This window comes from Nomascus leucogenys, chromosome 17 (genome assembly GCF_006542625.1).
Source record: "Nomascus leucogenys isolate Asia chromosome 17, Asia_NLE_v1, whole genome shotgun sequence".
NCBI lineage: Eukaryota > Metazoa > Chordata > Mammalia > Primates > Hylobatidae > Nomascus > Nomascus leucogenys.
Genome location: NC_044397.1, coordinates 11,620,644 through 11,645,228, shown reverse-complemented (window position 1 = coordinate 11,645,228; position 24,585 = coordinate 11,620,644). Strand labels below are relative to the sequence as shown.

Genomic DNA, 24,585 nt, shown 5'->3' with positions numbered 1-24,585 from the left:
TATGTGTGTACTATATATAGTATATAGTATATAGTATGTGTGTACTATATATATAGTATATAGTATATAGTATTGTGTGTACTATATATAGTATATAGTATGTGTGTACATTATATACAGTATATAGTATGTGTGTACATTATATACAGTATATAGTATGTGTGTACCATATATACAGTATATAGAATGTGTGTACTATATATACAGTATATAGTATGTGTGTACTATATAGAGTATATAGTATGTGTGTACTATATAGAGTATATAGTATATAGTATGTGTGTACTATATATATAGAATATAGTATACAGTATGTGTGTACTATATAGAGTATATAGTATGTGTGTATACTATATACAGTATATAGTATGTGTGTACTATATATACAGTATATAGAATGTGTGTACTATATATACAGTATATAGTATGTGTGTACATTATAAACAGTATATAGTATCTGTGTACTACATATACAGTATATAGTATGTGTGTACTATATATACAGTATATAGTATGTGTGTACTATATATACAGTATATAGTACACACATACTATATACTATATTCTATATATATAGTACACACATACTATATACTATATACTCTATATAGTACACACATACTATATACTCTATATAGTACACACATACTATATACTGTATATATAGTACACACATTCTATATACTGTATATATGGTACACACATACTATATACTGTATATAATGTACACACATACTATATACTGTATATAATGTACACACATACTATATACTATATATAGTACACACAATAGTATATACTATATACTCATATATATAATACACACATACTATATACTATATACTCTATATAGTACACACATACTATATACTGTATATATAGTACACACATTCTATATACTGTATATATGGTACACACATACTATATACTGTATATAATGTACACACATACTATATACTATATATAGTACACACAATACTATATACTATATATAGTATATAGTATATAGTATGTGTGTACTATATATAGTATATACTATATACTATATATAGTATTGTGTGTACTATATATAGTATATAGTATGTGTGTACATTATATACAGTATATAGTATGTGTGTACATTATATACAGTATATAGTATGTGTGTACCATATATACAGTATATAGAATGTGTGTACTATATATACAGTATATAGTATGTGTGTACTATATAGAGTATATAGTATATAGTATGTGTGTACTATATATATAGTATATAGTATGTGTGTACATTATAAACAGTATATAGTATCTGTGTACTACATATACAGTATATAGTATGTGTGTACTATATATACAGTATATAGTATCTGTGTACTACATATACAGTATATAGTATGTGTGTACTATATAGAGTATATAGTATGTGTGTACTATATAGAGTATATAGTATATAGTATGTGTGTACTATATATATAGAATATAGTATACGGTATGTGTGTACTATATAGAGTATATAGTATGTGTGTACACTATATACAGTATATAGTATGTGTGTACTATATATACAGTATATAGAATGTGTGTACTATATATACAGTATATAGTATGTGTGTACTATATATATAGAATATAGTATGTGTGTACTATATAGAGTATATAGTATATAGTATGTGTGTACTATATATATAGAATATAGTATGTGTGTACTATATATATAGAATATACTATATAGCACACACATACTATATACTATATATATACATATATACTATATATAGTACACACATACTATATACTATATACTATATATAGTACACACATACTATATACTGTATATAATGTACACACATACTATATACTATATGTAGTACACACATACTATATACTATATACTATATATAATATATACTATATATACAGTATATAGTACACAGATACTATATACTGTATATAATATCTGTATATAATACTACTACAGTATATAGTATCTGTGTACTATATATCTGTATATAATATCTGTATATAATACTACTACAGTATATAGTATCTGTGTACTATATATACAGTATATAGTACACAGATACTCTATACTGTTTATAATGTACACACATACTATATACTATATTCTATATATATGGTACACACATACTATATACTATATACTATATATAGTACACACATACTATATACTATATATCGTACACACATACTATATACTGTATATATCGTACACACATACTATATACTGTATATAATAGTACACACATATACTCTATATAGTACACGCATACTATATACTATATACTCTATATAGTACACACATACTATGTACTATATACTCTATATAGTACACACATACCATATACTGTATATATAGTACACACATACCATATACTATATATCGTACACACATACTATATACTATATATAGTACACACATACTATATACTATATACTATATATAGTACACACATACTATATACTATATACTATATATAGTACACACATACTATATACTATATATAGTACACACATACTATATACTATATACTATATATAGTACACACATACTATATACTGTATATAATGTACACACATACTATATACTATATGTAGTACACACATACTATATACTATATACTATATATAGTACACACATACTATATACTATATATAGTACACACATACTATATACTATATATAGTACACACATACTATGTACTATATACTATATATAGTACACACATACTATATACTGTATATAATGTACACACATACTATATACTATATGTAGTACACACATACTATATACTATATACTATATATATAGTACACACATACTATATACTATATACTCTATATAGTACACACATACTATATAGTCTATATAGTACACACATACTATATACTGTATATATAGTACACACATTCTATATATATATACTGTATATATAGTACACACATTCTATATATATATACTGTATATATAGTATATAGTGTGTGTGTACTATATATAGTATGTAGTGTGTGTGTACTATATATATAGTATATAGTATGTGTGTACTATATAGAGTATATAGTATTTGTATACATTGTGTGTGTGTCTATATATGTATATATACATACAATATATAGCTGAACCTGTCTCCAGAAAGCCTGTACTAACTAACATTTCTAATGGCAGTATATGATATTGCTCATACCTTACACGTTCACCAGTATTGAGTACTACCATTCTTCTTTATAGTTTTTTACCAAAAAATTTTCATGACATTTGAAAACATCTACTATTGTAATTTATTTGCATTTTTTGTGAAAATAATCCACAATTTTCCTTGTGTTTTGTTATTTTGTATCCCTATTGGTTATTTTTAACTTCTGTTTTTGGCTTAGTCTGGTATTTGCCCATGTGTCTATTGGGATTTTTACTATATTCTTATTAATTTATAAGAACAATTTTCTATTTAAAGTATTGATCCTTTCTTGGCCTTAACTGTTACATAAACATTTCCCCTATTTTTTGTCTTTCAACCTTTTATTTATGATGATTTTTTTCCCCAAAGAATATTTTGTTTTTTTGGGCAGTCATTTCTTCTTCATTTTTTTTTTTGCTTTACAAATTTGTGTTATGAATAGAAAGGACTATAAGAGTATATGGTTATGTCTATTTCCACATATTTCCTACTAGAATCTTTTTTTAACTTTAGATTTTCATTCATGTGATCTTTTCACTAAGTAAATTGGTAATTATACATTAAAGTTTAATTTGGACTCTCTTCAAACCCATTGAGCTTTTATATTTGAACAGTTTTACTTAACATCAATCTTACAAGTCTTAATATTTTGCAGAATAAGCCACCTCTTGTCACCCTAACTTTCTTCCAGATGAATTTAGAATCATTTAGACTTATATTATTATTGTCTATTTATTACCCCCACTACATAAAAAGACTCATTGATATTTTCTCATTGATATTTTCCTTGAATTTATAGATTAATAAATTTAAAAAGTCTTAATTACAATGAAAGAAGCTTATCTAAGTACATGATAATCCTTTCAATTATTTCAGCTTTCTTTTATATCCTAAAGTTTTCTTCAGAAGTCTCATATGATAAAGTTATTATTAGATAATTTATTTTTATTGCAATTGTGAATCAGATTTTCTAATTAATTTTATGTGTAAGATAATTATTAGTGTTAGTACATGTAATTTAAAATTTGTACCTTTTGAACTCTAATTGAATTTTAGTTGGTTCTCTTTTATTATATGAAGAAGGTCATTACATGAGGAATTTCTTTCATTATATGAAGAAGGTCATTACATGAGGAATTTCTTTCATTATATGAAGAAGGTCATTATATTAAGGATCATTTGCTCCATTGTTTATATATATGTACCTCTTTGTTTTCTTATCTAATTGCATTGGCCAGCACTACTAAAAACAGGGATGATACAGGCACACTCTTTTTTTTTTTTTCCTGACTTAATAGGAATGCTTTCAGAATTATTTTTGTTAGTGTGAAATTCTCACCTAAATTTTAATTCATTTTCTTATATCAATTTTGGTACGACTTCTGGTGATAATATGCTTTTCCAAAAATATTGATTTTAAATGCTTACTCTGTTATGTGGCACTTAATTTTATGATTCTAAGTCATGCAACCTTGAACCTTTTCAGATTGATAACCTGTTGATTAAATTTATAGTAAATAGTCTCTATAATCTCTCTTTATTAAAAGTTTATAATTCTAAAAAGAAATACAATCCTAAAATACTTTGCAAGATATGTGAAAATAACAACAAAAATACCAAGAAGATAGAAAAACAACCATGACAATGAATGTTTAGGAAATATAAAATCATGTGCTGTTATTCACAGACATGACCATGGCTGGTTGAAGAATGATTGGCATTTTATACACTTGTGAAGTATTAAGCCTTAAAAAATAAAACTGTCACTTCTAGAGACCTTAACCTCACTTTAAATTCTGGAAGAATTTTCACAAATTCACAGATATTCTGGCTATTAATATTATCATTAATCAAATGACAAGTCTCACATGTGCTAAAAACAGAAGTTATTTCAGATTCAACATTGGTTTTTTCAAGACACAGCTATATATAAATATGGTAACTAGCTTTGCAAAGGTAATATTGGAAACTAAATATCAACAAGTATAATTTCCTTCTAACAGATAGAAATATTTGGCTTTGGGGCCTGTAGTGTAAACCCAGAAACACTGTAGTATGAGAGACAGATATTTTCATTTTGCTTTTTAGGATTTTTTCATTCTTTCATTATACTGACTTAAGAGTAAATTTGCATTCAAGAATACAGAATATAATTCCTTGAGCATAAGTGAAGTTTAGCTTTACTCAAAAAATAAAATCTGAATAATAAATATTCTTACCTACAATGGAGATAATCACAACCACAAAATCAAAAATATTCCATCCTACAGTGAAGTAGTAGTGTCTGAGGGAGATCAGTTTTAGCACACATTCTCCAGTGAAAAGGATTATAAAAACCACATTTATCCAATATAAAACTTCAGTCATATGTTGACTTTGACCCTCCTTTTCTACCATCATGGTTATCATGTTGAGACAGATAAGAACCATGATACTAATATCAAATGCTTGATTTGTCACTAGGTCAAATATACATCCTTGGATTTTGTTCTGCAAAGAAACGAGAATAATATTGAACGCAGAGTAAATTTTTCAAGTAGTATCTAGAAATTAAGGATGTGCATTAAAAATGAATTAGAAATAATTTGAAAATCTATATGCTAAAGATACATATATTTTTTTACCCCTGGTCGAGGAATTGGCTTTTGTGGCTTCTTGGACCCCAGCTTTTTCATTGCATTATAGTATTTCTTCTGTTCTTCTGTCATAAAGATGTCTTGACCTCCAAGGTAAAGAAACAAAAAATAAATGTAGTTAAAACCAGAATCATTGTCTACATCTTTCTACAGATCACTAAGATAGGTTAAAATGTGTTAATATAGAAATAAAATACATTTTATTATGTTCATGATAGCTATACATAAAATATATCTTAAATAATTACGTATGTGTAGAAACATGGGTGTCCAAACACAGTTAAATGTGCATATATAAATATTTGTATTACATATAATAAAGATTGCCTCAATTTTCTTTTGGTGTGCTAATCAGTGTTGTTTTAAACTATGTACTTGTATCTTTTTTATCTGCTAGCTGTCTTACTGTGACTTTTATTGCTAAGAAAAGTTGTAAGAATTAAAAGTAATGAATATCTTCTTTGATGATTTGGCTAATATTTAGAACTTTTATAAAGAATAGGGAGCCAAATCATGAGTGAACTCCCATTCACAGTTACTACAAAGAGAATAAAATACCTAGGAATCCAACTTACAAGGGATGTGAAGGACCTCTTCAAGGAGAACTACAAACCACTGCTCAATGAAATAAAAGAGGGCACAAACAAATGGAAGAATATTCCATGCTCATGGATAGGAAGAATCAATATCATGAAAATGGCATTACTGCCCAAGGTAATTTATAAATTCAATGCTATCCTCATCAAGCTACCACTGACTTTCTTCACAGGATTGGAAAAAAACTACTTTAAAGTTCATATGGAACCAAAAAAGAGCCCACATCACCAAGTCAATCCTAAGCCAAAAGAACAAAGCTGGAGGCATCACACTACCTGACTTCAAACTATACTACAAGGCTACAGTAACCAAAATAGCATGGTGCTGGTACCAAAACAGATACATACACCAATAGAACAGAACAGAGGCCTCAGAAATAACACCACACATCTACAACCATCTGATCCTTGACAAACCTGACAAAAACAAGCAACAAGAAAGGCTTCCCTATTTAATAAATGGTGCTGGGAAAACTGGCTAGCCATATGTAGAAAGTTGAAACTGGATCCCTTCCTTACACCTTATACAAAAACTAACTCAAGACAGATTAAAGACTTAAATGTAAGACCTAAAGCCATAAAAACCCTAGAAGAAACTCTAGGCAATACCATTCAGGACATAGGCATGGGCAAAGACTTCATGACTAAAACACCAAAAGCAATGGCAACAAAAGCCAAAACAGACAAACAGGATCTAATTAAACTAAAGAGCTTCTGCATAGCAAAAGAAACTACCATCAGAGTGAACAGACAACCTACAGAATGGGAGAAAATTTTTGCAATCTATCCATCTGACAAAGGGCTAATATCCAGAATCTACGAAGGACTTAAACAAATTTACAAGAAAAAAACAAACAACTCCATCAAAAAGTGGGCAAAGGATATGAACAGGCACTTCTCAAAAGAAGACATTTACGCAGCCAACAGACATGAAAAAATGCTCATCATCACTGGTCATCAGAGAAACACAAAACCACAATGAGATACCATCTCATGCCAATTAGAATGGCAATCACTAAAAAGTCACGAAACAACAGATGTTGGAGAGGATGTGGAGAAATAGCAATGCTTTTACACTGTTGGTGAGAGTGTAAATTAGTTCAACCATTGTGGAAGACAGTGTGATGATTCCTCAAGGATCTAGAACTAGAAATACCATTTGACCTAGCAATCTCATTACTGGGTATATACCCAAAGGATTATAAATCATGCTACTATAAAGACACACGCATATGTATATTTATTGCAGCACTATTCACAACAGCAAAGACTTGGAACCAACCAAAATGTCCATCAATAATGGACTGGATAAAGAAAATGCGGCATATATACAGCATGGAATACTATGCAGCCATAAAAAAGGATGAGTTCATGTCCTTTGCAGGGACATGCATGAAGCTGGAAACCATCATTCTCAGCAAAATATCACAAGGACGGAAAGCCAAACTCTGCATGTTCTCACTCATAAGTGGGAGTTGAACAATGAGAACACATGGACACAGGGAGGAGAACATCACACACCGGGGCCTGTTAGGGGGTGGGGAGCTTTGAGAGGGATTATGTTAGGAGAAATACCTGATGTAAATGATTCATTGGTGCAGCAAACCAACATGGTACATGTATACCTATGTAACAAACCTGCATGTTGTGCACATGTACCCTAGAACTTAAAGTATAATAATAAAGAATAGGGGCTACATACAATAACCAAAATTGTATTAATTTTATATTCATTTTAATATACCCTTATTCCTTTACAGAAAAAATGAATACAAACTAAAACGATAATATACATTTCTATATCTCTATTTGAAGAAACTCTTTGACTACCTTTTTAATTAATTCTAAATAAAGGATTTCAACATAAACACTTTATTGGATGTCAACATTATGTTTGATTGATAGATTTCTAGGTACTGAGGAAGTCATCAATTATCAGACCCAAACTGAAGGAGTTTCCAATTGATTATGTAAAAGAAAATATAACTTTTAAAATTCAACAGTAAATAACATAACATCTAAATGAGGTTTTTGACTGGAAAAGCCTAAATCTTACAAAGGAGGCTAGAAGCTTCAGTTGCTCCCTTTGTTCTCTGCTAATTTCTTAAGTTAGCTCTAAGTTTTACAGATTTATGTATATTCTACATTAGTCTATAATTTCACCTTTTTTAGTCACAGCATCAATTAGTATAATCCACATAATTAAGCATTTATTTTCAAGGATTTATAGTTCTGAGATCATTACTTAACTTGTAGGGTGCTGGAGTTAAAGATGACCTGGTTATGGTTTCCCCTTACTCTCTTGGATTTGGTAATATTCAACTTCCTCTTATTTACTTATTTTTTAATTGTTTGCTGTTGAATGGGAAGCTTCCCATTATATTGAATTTTCTTATTCATCACATACCTAATGTTAACCAGACTTCCCTTTCTGCCTTAGAGTGCTTTTGTTGTTGTTGTTGTTTTTGATGGAGTCTTGTTCTGAGGCACAGGCTGGAGTGCAGTGCCACCATCTTGGCTCACTGCAACCGCCACCTCCTGGGTTCAAGTAATTCTCATGTCTCAGCCTCCCAAGTAGCTGGGATTACAGGTGTATGCCAGCACATCAGGCTAATTTTTGTATTTTTAGTAGAGACAGGGTTTTGCCATGTTGGCTGGTCTGGTTTTGAACTCCTGGCCTCAAGTGATCTGCCAGCCTTGGCCTCCCAAAGTGCTGGGATTACAGGTGTGAGCCACCATCTCCAGCCACCTTAGAGTGTTTTAATTCAGCTTTCCTCTATTTAATATGCAGTCTTTATGTAATTTTCATATTCATCTCACCTACTGGCAAGGTATGAGAGAGAGAGACTTCATGTCAACATCAAGAGAAGCCCAGATCCTTTATTGTTCATTAATGGGGACTGAATATTACAGCATACCAAGAACTTAACAGAAGAAGCTGGAGAAAAACTGAGGAGAAAACTTCAACTTCGAGGAGAAAATCGAACTAATAGATTTTGTTTTCCCCTAATGATACCTAGTTTTCGATATGATGAAGAATGGGATAAAACTAATAGGAAATTATGAATTACTTCAATAGAGAAACTTGTGTAGGTATTTTGTTTTCCTATAGCTTATTTAGGCCTTGTGCAAAATGTATCCCTTTGAAACCTAGGTGGAAGGAATTCTGTAAGTCAGGCTAATTTTTTTGTTACAATCTACATTGAGGCTGTATTACACAGTAATAAAGACTTCACTTGTGGTGTCAGATCATCTTTGTTCAAGTCCTTTCTTTTGTCCTTGGGGAAGTTTCTTAATTCTTTAAGTAAAACCACCTCATCATTATAAGAGTAGTTACTGCATTTGTGTTTGCTGAGAAGATAAATTGAGGTCATGCATGAAGAATAGTTAGCATAATATCTGGCACATGGTAAGTCTTCATTAAATTTTAGTTACTATTACTGTTGCTGTTATTAACCTTCCGATAAGATTAATGAAATGGGGTTATTGTTAAAATTTACTCCATAGTTGCTCAAATATGTAATTATAAATTTGTATAACTATATCATGTAATCTTCCTTTTTATAACAAACTTATTAATGACTTTTGTTCTAATAGTCAGTAGTATGTTTTAGATTATTAAAAACTAATTTCACATGAAATCATTAGAGGTGAAAAAAGTACTTATGAGGATGATGAATAGTTGGAAAAACTAGTAAAATAGGGTTGGTTATTAGAAAGAGGCATGGGTAGTTGATAGAGCCATAAGCTTTGATCAAATTATTGAAGTTACAAAGCAGTAAGTGGAAATACTGCATTGTGGAAAAGATATGGGCTTGCAAATCAAACAGGCATTTCAATCATAACTGTGCCAGTATCCTGTTACTTGGTTTGAAACAATTTATCCATCCTTTCTAGGGGCTAATTTATTCATTTGCATCAATATACCACTTTCAAGGGAGAGAGAGAAGTGGAGCATATCAAACGTCCTTGCTGTTCAGTGTGCTGCACTAGGGTCCAGTTTCACTCTTGCCTCATATGGAGCACTGAAAGAACCAGTATGATTAGAACAATTGATACAGCTACAAACATAGGAAAAGGGGAAGGTAGATTAGCTGTTTGAGAGACTCTCAGTATCTCTAGCCAGGCTGATTGGCAAAGGTCTTTCCCTGTCAAAGTCAGTTCATAAATCCTGGTGGCTGTTTTGTGTCATTTGTGACATTGTGTCGGATGGCTGACAGGTGGCTATTCTTCCAATGCACAGACACCAATGCAAAGCACAAGGAAGACAAAGAATTAGGGAAACAACAAAAAGGGATAAAAGAAATCCACAGTTACTGACCCTAAAGAAATAGAGATTTATAAATTGCCTAAAAAAGAATTCAAAATAATCCTAATTATCCTAATGAAGTTTAGCAAAGTACCAGAGAACAGAGACAGACAACTAAACAAAATCAGGAAAATGATACATGAACACAATGAGGATATCAATGAAGGGACAGAAACTACACACACAAAAAAATAAAAGTCAAATATCAATAAAAACTCTGGAATTGAAGAATACAATAACTGAACTAAAAAACTCCCTAGAGCGTTCAATAGCAGACTTGATCAAACTGGAGAATCAACAAACCAAGAAAAAGACAAACAACCCCATCAAAAAGTGGGCAAAGGATATGAACAGACACTTCTCAAAAGAAGACATTTATGCAGCTAAAAAACACACGAAAAAATGCTCATCATCACTGGCCATCAGAGAAATGCAAATCAAAACCACAGTGAGATACCATCTCATACCAGTTAGAATGGCGATCATTAAAAAGTCGGGAAACAACAGGTGCTGGAGAGGATGTGGAGAAATAGGAACACTTTTACACTGTTGGTTCTAGTTCTAGTTTACACTGTAAACTAGTTCAACCATTGTGGAAGTCAGTGTGGCGATTCCTCAGGGATCTAGAACTAGAAATACCATTTGACCCAGCCATCCCATTACTGGGTATATACCCAGAGGATTATAAATCGTGCTGCTATAAAGACACATGCACACGTATGTTTATTGCGGCACTATTCACAATAGCAAAGACTTGGAACCAAGCCAAATGTCCAACAATGATTTGATAGACTGGATTAAGAAAATGTGGCACATATACACCATGGAATACTATGCAGCCATAAAAATGATGAGTTCATGTCCTTTGTAGGGACATGGATGAAGCTGGAAACCATCATTCTCAGTAAACTATCGCAAGGACAAAAAACCAAACACCGCATGTTCTCACTCATAGGTGGAAATTGAACAACGAGAACACATGGACACAGGAAGGGGAACATCACACACCAGGGCCTGTTGTGGGGTGGGGGGAGGGGGGAAGGATAGCATTAGGAGATATACCTAATGTTAAATGATGAGTTAATGGGTGCAGCACACCAACATGACACATGTATACATATGTAACTAACCTGCATGTTGTACACATGTACCCTAAAACTTAAAGTATAATAAAAAATAAAAATAAAAAAATAAAAAATAAAATTAAAAAAACCCTCAAAATATGGACACCAAAAAAAAAAAAAAGGTAGATCATTTAAAATTATCCAGTCAGTGGAGCAAGAAGAAATAAAAAAGAAAAATGAGTGAAGATTTATGGGACATCATTAAGTGGAGCAATATATACATTATGAAATCACAGAAAGAGAAGACAGGTGTAAAATATTTTTAAAATGGCTAAAATATGTTCAAATTTGGGGAGAGATACGAACATCTAAATTCAGGAAACTCAAATAATCCCAAATAGGACAAATCTAAAGAAGTCTCGGCTGGGCGTGGTGGCTCACACCTGTAATCTCAGCACTTCTGGGGGCTGAGGGGGGTGGATCACCTGAGGTCAGGAGTTCAAGACCAGCCTGGCCAACATGGCAAAACCACATCTCTACCAAAAATTACAAAAATTAGCTGGGCGTGGGGGTGGGTGCCTATAATCCCAGCTACTCAGGAGGCTGAGGCAGAGAGAGTTGCTTGAACCCAGGAAGTGGAAGTTGCAGTGAGCCAAGATCATGCTACTGCACTCCAGCCTGAGCAACACGGCAAAACTCTATCTCAGAAAAAAAGAAAAAAAAGTCTCCACTGGAGACATAATATCATCAAATTGCCAAAAGTGAAAGAGAAGTTTGAAAGCAGCAAGAAAAAACTGAATTGTCATGTACAAAAGAGCTCTCATAAGATGAACAGCAGATTTCTCAGCAGAAACTTTAAAAGAGCAAATAAAGTGAAAGTATATATTCAAAATACTTAAAGAAAAAAACTGCTGACCAAGAATAATATACCTGGAAAAACTGTCCTTTAGTTAAGGAAGGATAAAATCTTTCTCATACAAACAAATGCTGAGGGAGTTCATCACCACTAGATTTGTCTTATAGGAAATGCTAAAGTGCGTTCTTCAAGTTGAAACGAAAGCATGGTAAAGAGCAACACAAGAGCATATGAAAGCACAAATCTCACTAGTAAAGGTAAATACATAGACAAATAGAGAATACTGTAATACTCTAATAGTATTATATAAATCATTTGTAATTCTCATATAAAAGTTAAATGTCAAAATAATTAAGGATAACTAAAATTACAAAAATGTGTTTGTAGAAACACATTATAAAAAGATGTAAATTGTGACATTTATAACAAAAAGTGTGAGGGAGGTATTAAAAGTGAAGATTTTTGGTATATGATTGAAGTTAAGTTGTTATCAGCTTAAAGTAGACTATTATAAGATATTTGTGATTGCCTCATGATAACCACAAGGAAAATCCATGTAAAAATACAGAAATAAAAAAGAGAAATCATAGCACATCACAATAAAATATCAACCAATCACAAAAGAAGACAGTTAAGAGAGAAAAAGACAGAAAAAAGCATTACAAAACAGAAAAATTAAACAAAAAGGCAATAGTAAATCCTTACCTACCAATGATTACTTCAAATACAAATGGATTAAACTTCCCAATCAAAAGACCTACGATGGCTGCATAGATTTATGAAAACAACATCCAGTTATAGGCTGTCTCCAGATACTTGTTTCAGATTTAAGAAAACAAAGTTTGAAAGTTAATTGATAAGAAAGATAGCTTTTGTAGAATGGTAACCAAAAGAGAGCAATGGGGCTATACAGTTGTCCTTTAGTATCTACAGGGTCATGGTTCCAGAACCCCAAGGGACGCCAAAATTGAGGAAGCTTAAGTCCCACAGTCAGCCCTGCAGGACCCGTGGATAAAAAAATTTGACCCTGTGTATCTGTGGATTTCACATTCCATGAATACAGTGTTTTCAATCAGCATTGGCTGAATCTACAGATGTAAAACCCACAGACACAGAGGACACCCTGTAATTATATCAGCCAAAATAGACCTTAAATAAAAAACCATCACAAGAGACAAAGTAGGTCATAAAATAAAAGAGTTAATTCATCAAGAAGATATAACAATTATAAATATATGTGAATCCATCATCAAAGCATGTAAATACATAAAGCAATCATTGACAGATCTGAAGGGATAAACATGCAGCAACACCATAACAGTAGGATACATCAATACCTGACTTGCAATAATGAACAGAACAGCCAGATATGGAATCTATAAACAAACTGTGGATTTGAACAATGCTATAGACCAAATGGATCACAAACACACAGAATATGCTACCCAACAGCATCTTAATACACCATCTTTTCAAGTGCACACAGAATATTCTCAGGATAGATCACATATCAGGTCATGAAGTTAGTTTTGACAACTATAAGAAGTTTGAAATCATACCAGATATCTTTTATGATCACAATGGAATGAAACTGGAAGTCAGTAATAGAAGGAAAACTGAAAAATTCACAAATATTTGGAAATTAAACAACACTCTCTTGAAAAAGCAATGGGTCAAAGAAAAAAATCAATAGGAAAATTTAAAAGTATCTTGAAACAAACAAAAATGAAAGCACAATTTCCAAAGTTTATGAGATGTAGCAAAAGCAGTAATAAAAGCAAATCTTGTAGAGATACATGTCTACATTATAAAAAGAAAGATCTCATATAAACAGTATAGACTTACATGTCTAGGAACTAGAAAAAGAACAAACTAAGCCTAACATTAGCAAAAGGAAGGAAATAATAAATATTAGAGCTAAGTAAGTGAAATAGAGAATAGAAAAGCAATAGAAAAAGTCAACAAAACTAAGAGTTGGTTTTTTTGAAAAATAAAATAGACAAATCCTTAGCTAAGACAACTAAGAAAAAATATAGAAGACTCAAATATGTAAAACCAGAAATGAAAGAGGAGAAATTACAACTGATTTTATGGGAATAAGAAGGACCAAAGAGACTACCATGAACAATTATACACCAACAAATTGGATAACTTAGAAGAAATAGGTAAATTCCAAAAATATACAACCTACCAAGACTGAATCATGAGGAAATAGAATAACTGAATAGACAAATTGAAATCATCATCATCATCATCATCATCATCATCATCATCATCATAACAGTAACTCCCAAAAAAGAAATGTACGGGACCAGATGGCTTCTCTGGAGAAGTCTAGCCAAACTTTTAAAGAAGAATCAACATTAATTCTTCTCAAACTCTCTTAAAACTTTGAAGAGGAAAGAACACTTCGAAAGTCATTTTATGGGGCCAGAATTACTTTCATATCAAAGCCAGACAAAGACACTGTAAGAAAATAAAATTACAGCTTTTGAAGGAAGTGACTTCAGCAACATTGTGGAATAGGAGGCTTATGACTATTTTTCTCTCTCACAGACATACCAACTAAACATCTACATACACATGGATCAGTTCTCTCCAGAGAAACCCAGAATCCAGTAGAAAAACTCATACACACCAGAGGACAGAAAATATCCATATCAAAATGAGTAGAAAAAGTGGGAAGACACTCATGCACTAACCCCACCCTGAGCACAGCGCCTTACATTTGGGAAGAAAACCAAATTTGCAGCTGCTTCCCAAGGGTTGAGAAACTATAGCACACATATAGAACCCAACTTTTTTTTTAATTTGAGGAAATGTATTTATTTCTAGAAAATGCTTTTTCTAGAGTGGAAAGAGAGAAGATATGAACTATATTATAAAATCATCTTCATAATTGCCTTAGTTTTCCATTTTGTAGAACCCAACTTTTATAGTCCCTGACACAGAGCTTGGCTTTTAGATCACCATGCTTGAGGAATGGCAGAGATAAGCCATTGGAGTTTTCTCTCAAGTACAAAAAACAATGGGGGGTTTTGAACTGCCTGAGCACTCTCAGAAGCTTTAATTCCTGGGATCAGACCATCTCCCAACTTCCCCATGGAAACCATTAGGCTGCACGTTTTCCAGCCACTCCCTGTGGTTCTGGCCTCTTCCAGGACTTGGAAATCTACACAGCAAATGAAGAATAAACCTTCTTCAGCCTAAACGAGAGGAATAACATTCCCCATGCCTTCTTCACTGGCTTCCTCCAGAGACAATCCCAACTCTACAAACTTTCTTTTAAAGGAGGTGGAAGGTCTCTACCACCAAGAACAGGAGGGTGGCTTCTTCCCTGGCTTGCTCCTGGCATAATTTCTGCAGTCTCTTATTAGAGGAAGGCTTGAACTACACTGTAATCCAATAGATCTAACAGATATTTATAGAACAGTTCATCCAACAGCAACAAAATACATCTTCTTCTCAAATCACATGCAACATTCTCCAGGTTAGATCACATGTTAGGCCACAAAACAAGTTTTAACAAATTTAAGATTAAAATCATATCAAGTACCTTTTCTGTTCATGATGACATGAAACTAGAAGTCAATAAGAATAACCTTGAACAACTCATAATTATGTGGAAATTAAACAACATGCTCCTGAACAGCCAATGGGTCAAAGAGGAAATTATATGGAAAAACAGAAAATATTTTGGGATCAATGACAGTGGAAACACAAGATAATAAATAGTATGGAATGTAGAAAAAGAAGCCCTGAGAGAAAAATTTATAGTAATAAATGCCTACATTAAAGAAAGAAGGAAAATCTCAAATAAACAACCTAATATTACATCTTAGAGATTAGAAAAAGAAGAAGAACAAAATACCCCCAAACTTTGCAGAAGGAAGAAAATAACAAAGACAAGGATAGAAATAAACAAAGCAAATACTAAAAAGTTGTTTTTTTGAAAAGATAAAATTGAAAAACCTTTAACTAGACTAACCAAGGGAAAAAAGACAACTCAAACAATATCTGAAATGAAAGAAGGGAGACTAACACTGATAACACATAAATACAAGGAATCATAAACTATTAATGTGAACAATCATACACCATCAAATTGAATAACCTAGAAGAAATGAACTAATCTTTAGAAACATGCAACCTACTAAGACTAAATCAGCAAGAAATATTACGTCTGAACAAACCAATACTGGGATAAAGAAAATAGATCAGTAATAAATTAAGTCTCCTATCCCCCCCCCACAAAAAGGAAAAGGTCACTGGTGAATTCTATTTAAAGAAGTAATATGAATTCTTCTCAAATTCTTCCAAAAAAATTGAAAAGGAGGTCAAACTCATTTTATGAGGCCAGTATTATACTGATATGAAAACCGTAAGAGTATGCTACCAGAAAAGAAAACTGCAGGCCAATATTCTTGATGAATGTAGATACAAAAATTCTCAACAAAATATTAGCAAACTGAATTCCCTAGCACATTTAAAACATCATTCACCATGATTACTTGGGATTTATCTGAGGGATGCAAATATGTTTAAACATACATAAATCAATAAATGTGATATGCTACATTAACAAAATAAGAACAAAAATCATATGATCATCTTACTAGATGCAGACAAAGCATTTGATAAAATCCAGCATATGTTCATAATAAAATCTCAACAAAGTGGATATGGAAGGAATGTACCTTAACAAAATAAAGCCATATATGACAAGCCCACGGCTAACATTATGCAAAAACTGAAAAGTTGGGAGCTTTTCTTCTAAGATCAGGAACAAGACAAGGATATTGACTGTTACCACTTCTTTTTGACATAGTACTAGAAATCCCATCCATAGCAATTAGGCAAGAAAGAGAAATAAAAGACATCCATGTAAGAACGCAAGAAATAAAATTATCTGTGTTTGCTAATGACATGATCTTTATATGTAGAAAACCCTGAACACTCTACTGAGAACTGTTAAAACTGATACATAAATTCAGTAAAGTTGCAGTCTGCAAAATCAACATAGAAAAATCAGTAGCATTTCTATACATTAACAATGAGGTATCCAACAAAGAAATTAAGAAATTAATCCTATTTATAACAGCATCAAAATAAATAAATAAAATACTTTGAAGTGAATTTAACCAGGAAAGTCAAAGATCTGTACACTGAAAACTATAAGTTGATTTTAAAAAACTGAGGAAGACACAAATAAATTGTAATATATTTCATGTTCATGTGTTGGAAGAATTAATATCATTAAAATGTCCATCCTACCCCAAATAATCTACAGATTCAATGTAGTCCCTATCAAAATTCTAATGTCAGTTTTCACAGAAATAGTTAAAAATCCCAATATTTGAATAAAATAAAAAAGACGCTAAATGGCCAAAGCAATCTGAGCAAAAAGAACAAAGCTAGAGGCACAATACTCTCTCATTTCAAAATATAAAGCTATGCTATTGGCATAAACACAGATATATTGGCTAATGGAAAAGGATAAAAAGCCCAGAAATAAACCCAATTATTTATAGTCAATTGATTTTCAACAAAGGTGCAATGAATAAACAATAGGGGAAAGGACGATCTCTTCAATAAATGGTGTTGGGAAAACTGAATATTCCTTATGCAAAAGAATGAAATTGGATCCTTTGTAATACCATATTTTAAAAAATCCAAACAAGTAAAAGACTTAAATAAAAGAAATGAAACTATAAAGCTACTAGAAGAAAACATAAAAGAAAAGCTCTATGACATTTATCTGGGCAAGGATTCCTTGGCTAGGACTCTAAAAGCACAGGTAACAAAAGATAATAAGAGACAAGTTGAATTAGATCAAACTAAAAAGGTTCTTTACAGCAAACGAAACAATAACAGAGTGGAGAGAGAGCTCATGGATTGAAATAAAATATCTGCAAACCATACATCTGATAAAGGGCTAACATCCAACATTATACATAAAAAGCTCAAGCAACTCAACACCTAGAAAATCAATAAACCAATTGTAGAATGGGCAAATAATCTGAACAGACATTTCTCAAAAGAAGAGATATGAATGGCCAATAGATATATTAAAAAATGCTCAACATCTCTAATCATCAGGAAAATGCAAATTAAAATCCCAATGAAATATTACCTCACACCTCTTAGAATGGCTGTTATCAAAAAGATGAATGATAACAAGTGTTGATGAGGATGTGGGGGAAAAGGAACCCTTATACATTGTTAGTGAAAATGTAAATTAGTACAGGTGTTTGAGAAAAATAGCATGGAAGTTCCAAAAACAAATACAATTACCGTGTAATTCAGAAATTCCACTTCTAGGTATATAGTGGTACATATTTAATTCCTTTAGAGGAATTAAAATCATTATGTCAAAGGTATACCTGCACTCCCGTGTTCATTTCAGCATTATTTACAAGAACCAAGACATATTAGGTTGGTGCAAATGTAATTGCAGTTTTTACCATTACTTTTGCTGCAATTAAAAGTAATGGCAAAAACCGCAATTAGTTTTGCACTAACCCATAGACGCAACCTGTACCCATTAACAGACAAATGAATAAAGAAAATGTGATAGGAATGCACAGTGGACTACTATACACAACTTTAAAAGAACAAATTTTGTCATTCATCCCAATATGAATGAAACTAAAGGACGTTATGCTAAGCAAAATTAGCCAGGTACAGAAAGACAGATACCACGTGATCTCACTTACATGTAAAATGGGGTGGCGGGAGAGGGGAGGAATAGCATTAGGAGATATACCTAATGTAAATGATGAGTTAATGGGTGCCACCCACCAACATGGCACATGTATACATGTGTAACAAACCTGCACGTTGTGTACATGTACCCTAGAACTTAAAGTAAAATAAAAAATAAAAAAGTGAGAAGTCAGCATTACAGAAACAGTATATAAAGGTGGTTACCATAGGACTAGGGGAAGAGGATGCGGAGAAAGTATAAATGTTGATCAAAGGATGTACATTTTTCATTTAGACTAGAGGAATAAATCTTAAGATGGATTAAAGACTTAAATGTAAAATCTAAAACTATAAAAACCCTGGAAGACAACCTAGGCAATACCATTCAGGACATAGGCATGGGCAAAGATTTCATGATGAAGACACCAAAAGCAACTACAACAAAAACAAAAATTAACAAATGGGATCTAATTAAACTAAAGAGCTTCTGCACAGCAAAAGAAACTATCAACAGAGTAAGCAGACAGTCTACAGAATGGGAGAAAATTTTTGCAGACTATGCATCTGACAAAGGTCTAATATCCAGAATCTATAAGGAACTTAAATGAGTTTACAAGAAATAAAAAAAAAAACCATTAAAAAGTGGGCAAAGGATATGAACAGACACTTCTGAAAAGAAGACACACATGCAACAAACAAGCATATGAAAAAAAGCTCAATGTCACGGATCATTAGAGAAATGCAAATCAAAACCACAATGAGATACCATCTCACACCAGTCAGAATGGCTATTATTAAAAAGTCAAAAAATAACAGATGCTGGCAAGGGTGTGGAGAAAAAAAGAATGCTTACACACTGTTGATGGGAGTGTAAATTAATTCAACCGTAATGGAAGACTGTGTGGCAATTCCTCAAAGACCTAAAGACAGAAATACCATTCAACCCGGCAATCCCATTACTGGTTATATACCTAAAGGGAAATACGTTGTTCTATTATAAAGACACATGCACACATATGTTTATTGGAGCACTATTCACAATGGCAAAGACATGGAATCAACTCAAATGACCATCAATGATAGACCGGATAAAGACAATGTGGTAAATATATACCATGTAATACTATGCAGCCATTAAAAAAAAACAAGATCATATCCTTCTCAGGGACATGAATGGAGCTGGAGGCCGTTTTCATTAGTAAATGAAAGTTGATTAAAAAAAACGGAGGAAGACACAAATAAATTGTAATATATTTCATGTTCATGTGTTAGAAGAATTAATATCGTTAAAATGTCCATACTACCCCAAATAATCTACAGATTCAATGTAGTCCCTATCAAAATTCTAATGTCAGTTTTCACAGAAATAGTTAAAAATCCCAACATTTGAATAGAATAAAAAAGACCCTAAATGGCCAAAAAAGACGCTAAGGCAGGAACAGAAAACCAAATACCACATGTTCTCACTTATAAGTGGGAGCTAAATGATGAGAACACATGGACACATAAAGGGGAACAACACACACTGGGGCCTATGGGAGGGTGAAGGGTGGGAGGAGGGAGAGGATCAGGAAAAATAACTAATGCATACTGGGATTAATACCTCAGTGATGAAATAATCTGTACAACAAACCCCCATGACATGTTTACCTATGTAACAAGCCTGCACATCCTGTACATGTATCCCTGAACTTAAAATAAAAGTCAAAAAAGTCACACATTAGGAAATGAAAAAAGTAAATGTATTGTATATTTCAAAATTGCTGAAAGAATAGCTTTTTAACTTTCTTACCACAAAAAAATGATAAGTGGGTGACGTGATGGTTATGTTAACTAGCATGATTGAATCTTTCTACAATGTTTATATAGATCAAAACACTGTTTTGTACCCCATAAATAAGCACGATTTTTGTCAATTAAAAATGAACAAATTTTTAAAAAGAAAAAAGCATACTACAGAACAAGATCCCTGATGAACATAGATGCAAATAACTTGATCAAAATATTAGCAAACTGAATGCAACAGCCCATTAAATGACCATGTACTATGACCAAGTGGGAGTTATCCCTAGGATGCAAGGATGGTTCAACATATGCAGACCAATAATGTGATACACCACATGATCTGAGAAGGATAAAAATCACATGATCATCAAAAGAGATTCAGAGGAAGCATTTGACAAATTTCAACACCCTTTCATGGTAAAAACTAAAAAAAAAAAAAACAAAAGCTAGGTATAGAAGTTGCTACAACTTGAAGGTTTGTCCCCTCCAAAGCTCATGTTGCAATTTAATTGCCATTGTGACAGAATCGGGAGGTGAGCCCTTTAAGAGGTGTTTAAGTTATGAGAATTTTACCCTTTTAAATGCATTAATGCTGTCATCTCAGGATTGAGTTCATTTTAAACATGCAGGTTCTGCCTCCTTTTCTCACTTGTTCTCTCTTTGTGCCATGTGATAACCTTACAGCATGTTATGACGCAACAAATAAGACCTCACCAGACAGCTCCTCAGTCATGAACTTTCCATCTTCCAGTACTGTGATCCCATAAGGTTTATGTTCATTATAAGTTACCCAGTCTGTGGTATTCTGTTATAGTAGCACAAATGGATGAGAACAGAGGAAATATACCTCATGATAATAAAGACTACTTGAAAATCCCACAGCTAACATCATATTCAATGGTGAAAAACTAAAAAACTTTCCTGTAAGATCAGGAATAAGACAAATATGGCTACTCTTGCCACTTGTATTTAACACAGCACTAGAAGTCCTAGCCAGAGAAATTAGGCAAGAAAAACAAGTAAAAGACATCCCAATCTGAAAGAAAAAAGTGTTTACAGATGACATTATCTTATATGGAGAGTAACCTAAAGACTCCACATGTCAGGAAAATCTGTTAGAACTAATAAACAAATTTACTAAATGTTGAAGGATATAAAATCAACATACAAAAATCACCTGTGTTTCTATACACTAATGATAAACAATCTGAAAAGAAAATTAGCAAAGAAATCCCATTTATGATAACATCAAAAGAAATAAAATACTTAGGATATGCTTAACCAAGGCATTGAAAATGTAGACACTGAAAACTACAAAATGTTCATGAAGGAAATTAAAGAAGACACAAATAAATAGAAAGATCCAGTATTCACGAATTAAATGACTTAATATTGTTAAAATGCCCATACTACCCTAAGTGTTCTGTGAATTCAATACAGTACATATCAAAATCCCAATAGCATTATTTACTAAAATAAAAAAACCCTAAAATTCATATGGAACCACAAAAGACTCTGAATAGCCAAAGCAATCTTAAGAAAAAAGAACAAAGTGGAAGAATCACATTTTCTCATTTCTTATTTATTTATTTATGTATTTATTGAGAGAGAAGATCTCACCCTGTTGCCCAGGCCAGAGTGCAGAGACATGATCATAGCTCACTGCAGCCTCATACTCCTGGGCTTGAGTGATCCTCCCACCTTAGGCTCCTAAGCAGCTAGGACTATAGGTGTGTGCCATCATGCTTGGCTAATTTTTAAATATCTTTGTGGAGAAGGAGTCTTTCTATCTTGCCCAGGCTGGTCTCAAACTCTCGGCCACAAGTGATCCTCCAGCCTTAGCCTCCCAAGTTGCTGGGATTATAAGCATGAGCCACTGCACCCAGTCCCACAGGTCCTCATTTCAAAATGTGTAACAAAGCTACAACAATTAAAATAGTATGGTCCTGACATAAAACAAATATATAGGCCAATGAAACAGGATAGAGAGCCCAGAAGTAAATCTATGCATAAACAGTTAACTCATATTCAACAGGGGTGCCAAGAATAAATACACAATAGAAAAGAGGCCACTCAACAAATGATGTTGGGAAAACTGGATATTCACATATAAAAAAATAAAATTGAATTCTTATATCATACACAAAAATAAACTCAAAATAGATTAAACATTTAAACCTAAGATCTGAAAACTGTAAAACTCATAGAAGAAAACAGCAGGAAAGCTTCATGATACTGTTCCTTACAATGATTTCTTGGAAATGACTCCAAAATTCAAACAAGAGCAAAAATAGACAATTGAGACCATATCAAACTAAAAAGCTTTGGGAAAAAAAGGAAGCATTCAAGAGGGTGAAAAAGCAACCTACAGAATGGGAGAAAATATTTCCAACTATATATCTAATAAATGGTTAATATCCAAAATATATATGGAACTCCTGCAACTTAAGAAGGCATGCAAATGGCCAACAGGTATATGAAAAGATGCTCAGTATCACTAATCATCAGAAAATTCAAATAAAAACTAATGAGGGCCGGGTGTGGTGGCTCATGCCTGTTATCCCAGCACTTTGGGAGGCCAAGGTGGGTGGATCATGAGGTCAGGAAATCAAGACCATCCTGGCCAACATGGTGAAACCCCATCTCTACTAAAAATACAAAAATTAGCTGGGCATGGTGGCACATGCCTGTAATCCCAGCTACTTGGGAGGCTGAGGTAGGAGAATCACTTGAACCAGGGAGTCGGAGGTTGCAGTGAGCCGAGATCGCGCCACTGCACTCCAGCCTGGTGACAGAGTGAGACTCCTTCAAAAACAAACAAACAAACAACAATAAAAAACTGTAATGAGATATCATCTCATACCTGCTAGGATGGCTATTACCAAAAACAAAAACAAAAACCACCCAAATCAAAAGATAATAGGTGTTGGCAAGGATATGGAGAAATTAGAACCTTTGTATATTGTTAGAATGTAAAATGATGTAGCTGCCATAGAAAACAGTATGAAAGTTCCTGAAAAAATTAAAAATATAACTACCATATGATCTAGCAATGCCACAGCTGAGCGTATTTTAAAAATTTGAACTCAGGATCTGAGAGTCCACACTTCCATGTTCGCTTCAGCACTATTTACTATATCCAAGTATGAAAACAACCTAAATGTCTATTGATGAATGATGGGATAGAAAATGTGGTATTTGTATACCTGCGTGTGTGTGCACACACACACACACAAACACACACTATTCGGCCTTATAAAGAAGGAAATCCTGCCATATGCAACAACTTGAATGAACCTGGATAAATTTATGCTGAGTGAAGTCACAGAGAAAATATTGCATAATTCCACTTCTATGAAGTAACTAAAATAGTCAAACTCATGGAAACAGAGAGAAGAATGGTGATTGCCAGGGCATGAAAGGATGGGAGAATGGAGAATTGCTATTCAACAGGAATA

At 32.6% G+C, this 24,585-nt stretch overlaps 1 protein-coding gene and 1 long non-coding RNA gene across 6 annotated transcripts in view; one reads left to right on the top strand and one right to left on the bottom strand.

Moving 5' to 3' along the window:
• The window catches only part of SCN9A (sodium voltage-gated channel alpha subunit 9), a 181,877-nt gene that overhangs the window by 6,312 nt on the left and 150,980 nt on the right, over positions 1-24,585 (bottom strand). For all 5 annotated transcript variants that reach the window (XM_030795760.1, XM_030795759.1, XM_030795763.1 and 2 more), the window contains exons 25-26: positions 5,801-5,905; positions 5,396-5,666 (exon numbers count right to left, since the gene is read on the bottom strand). In XM_030795760.1, the coding sequence (XP_030651620.1) occupies positions 5,396-5,666; positions 5,801-5,905 (376 nt within the window). The remainder of the gene's footprint in view (positions 1-5,395; positions 5,667-5,800; positions 5,906-24,585) is intronic.
• Positions 1-24,585, top strand: part of LOC105737726 — a 241,937-nt gene that overhangs the window by 140,003 nt on the left and 77,349 nt on the right. The window lies entirely within an intron of this gene.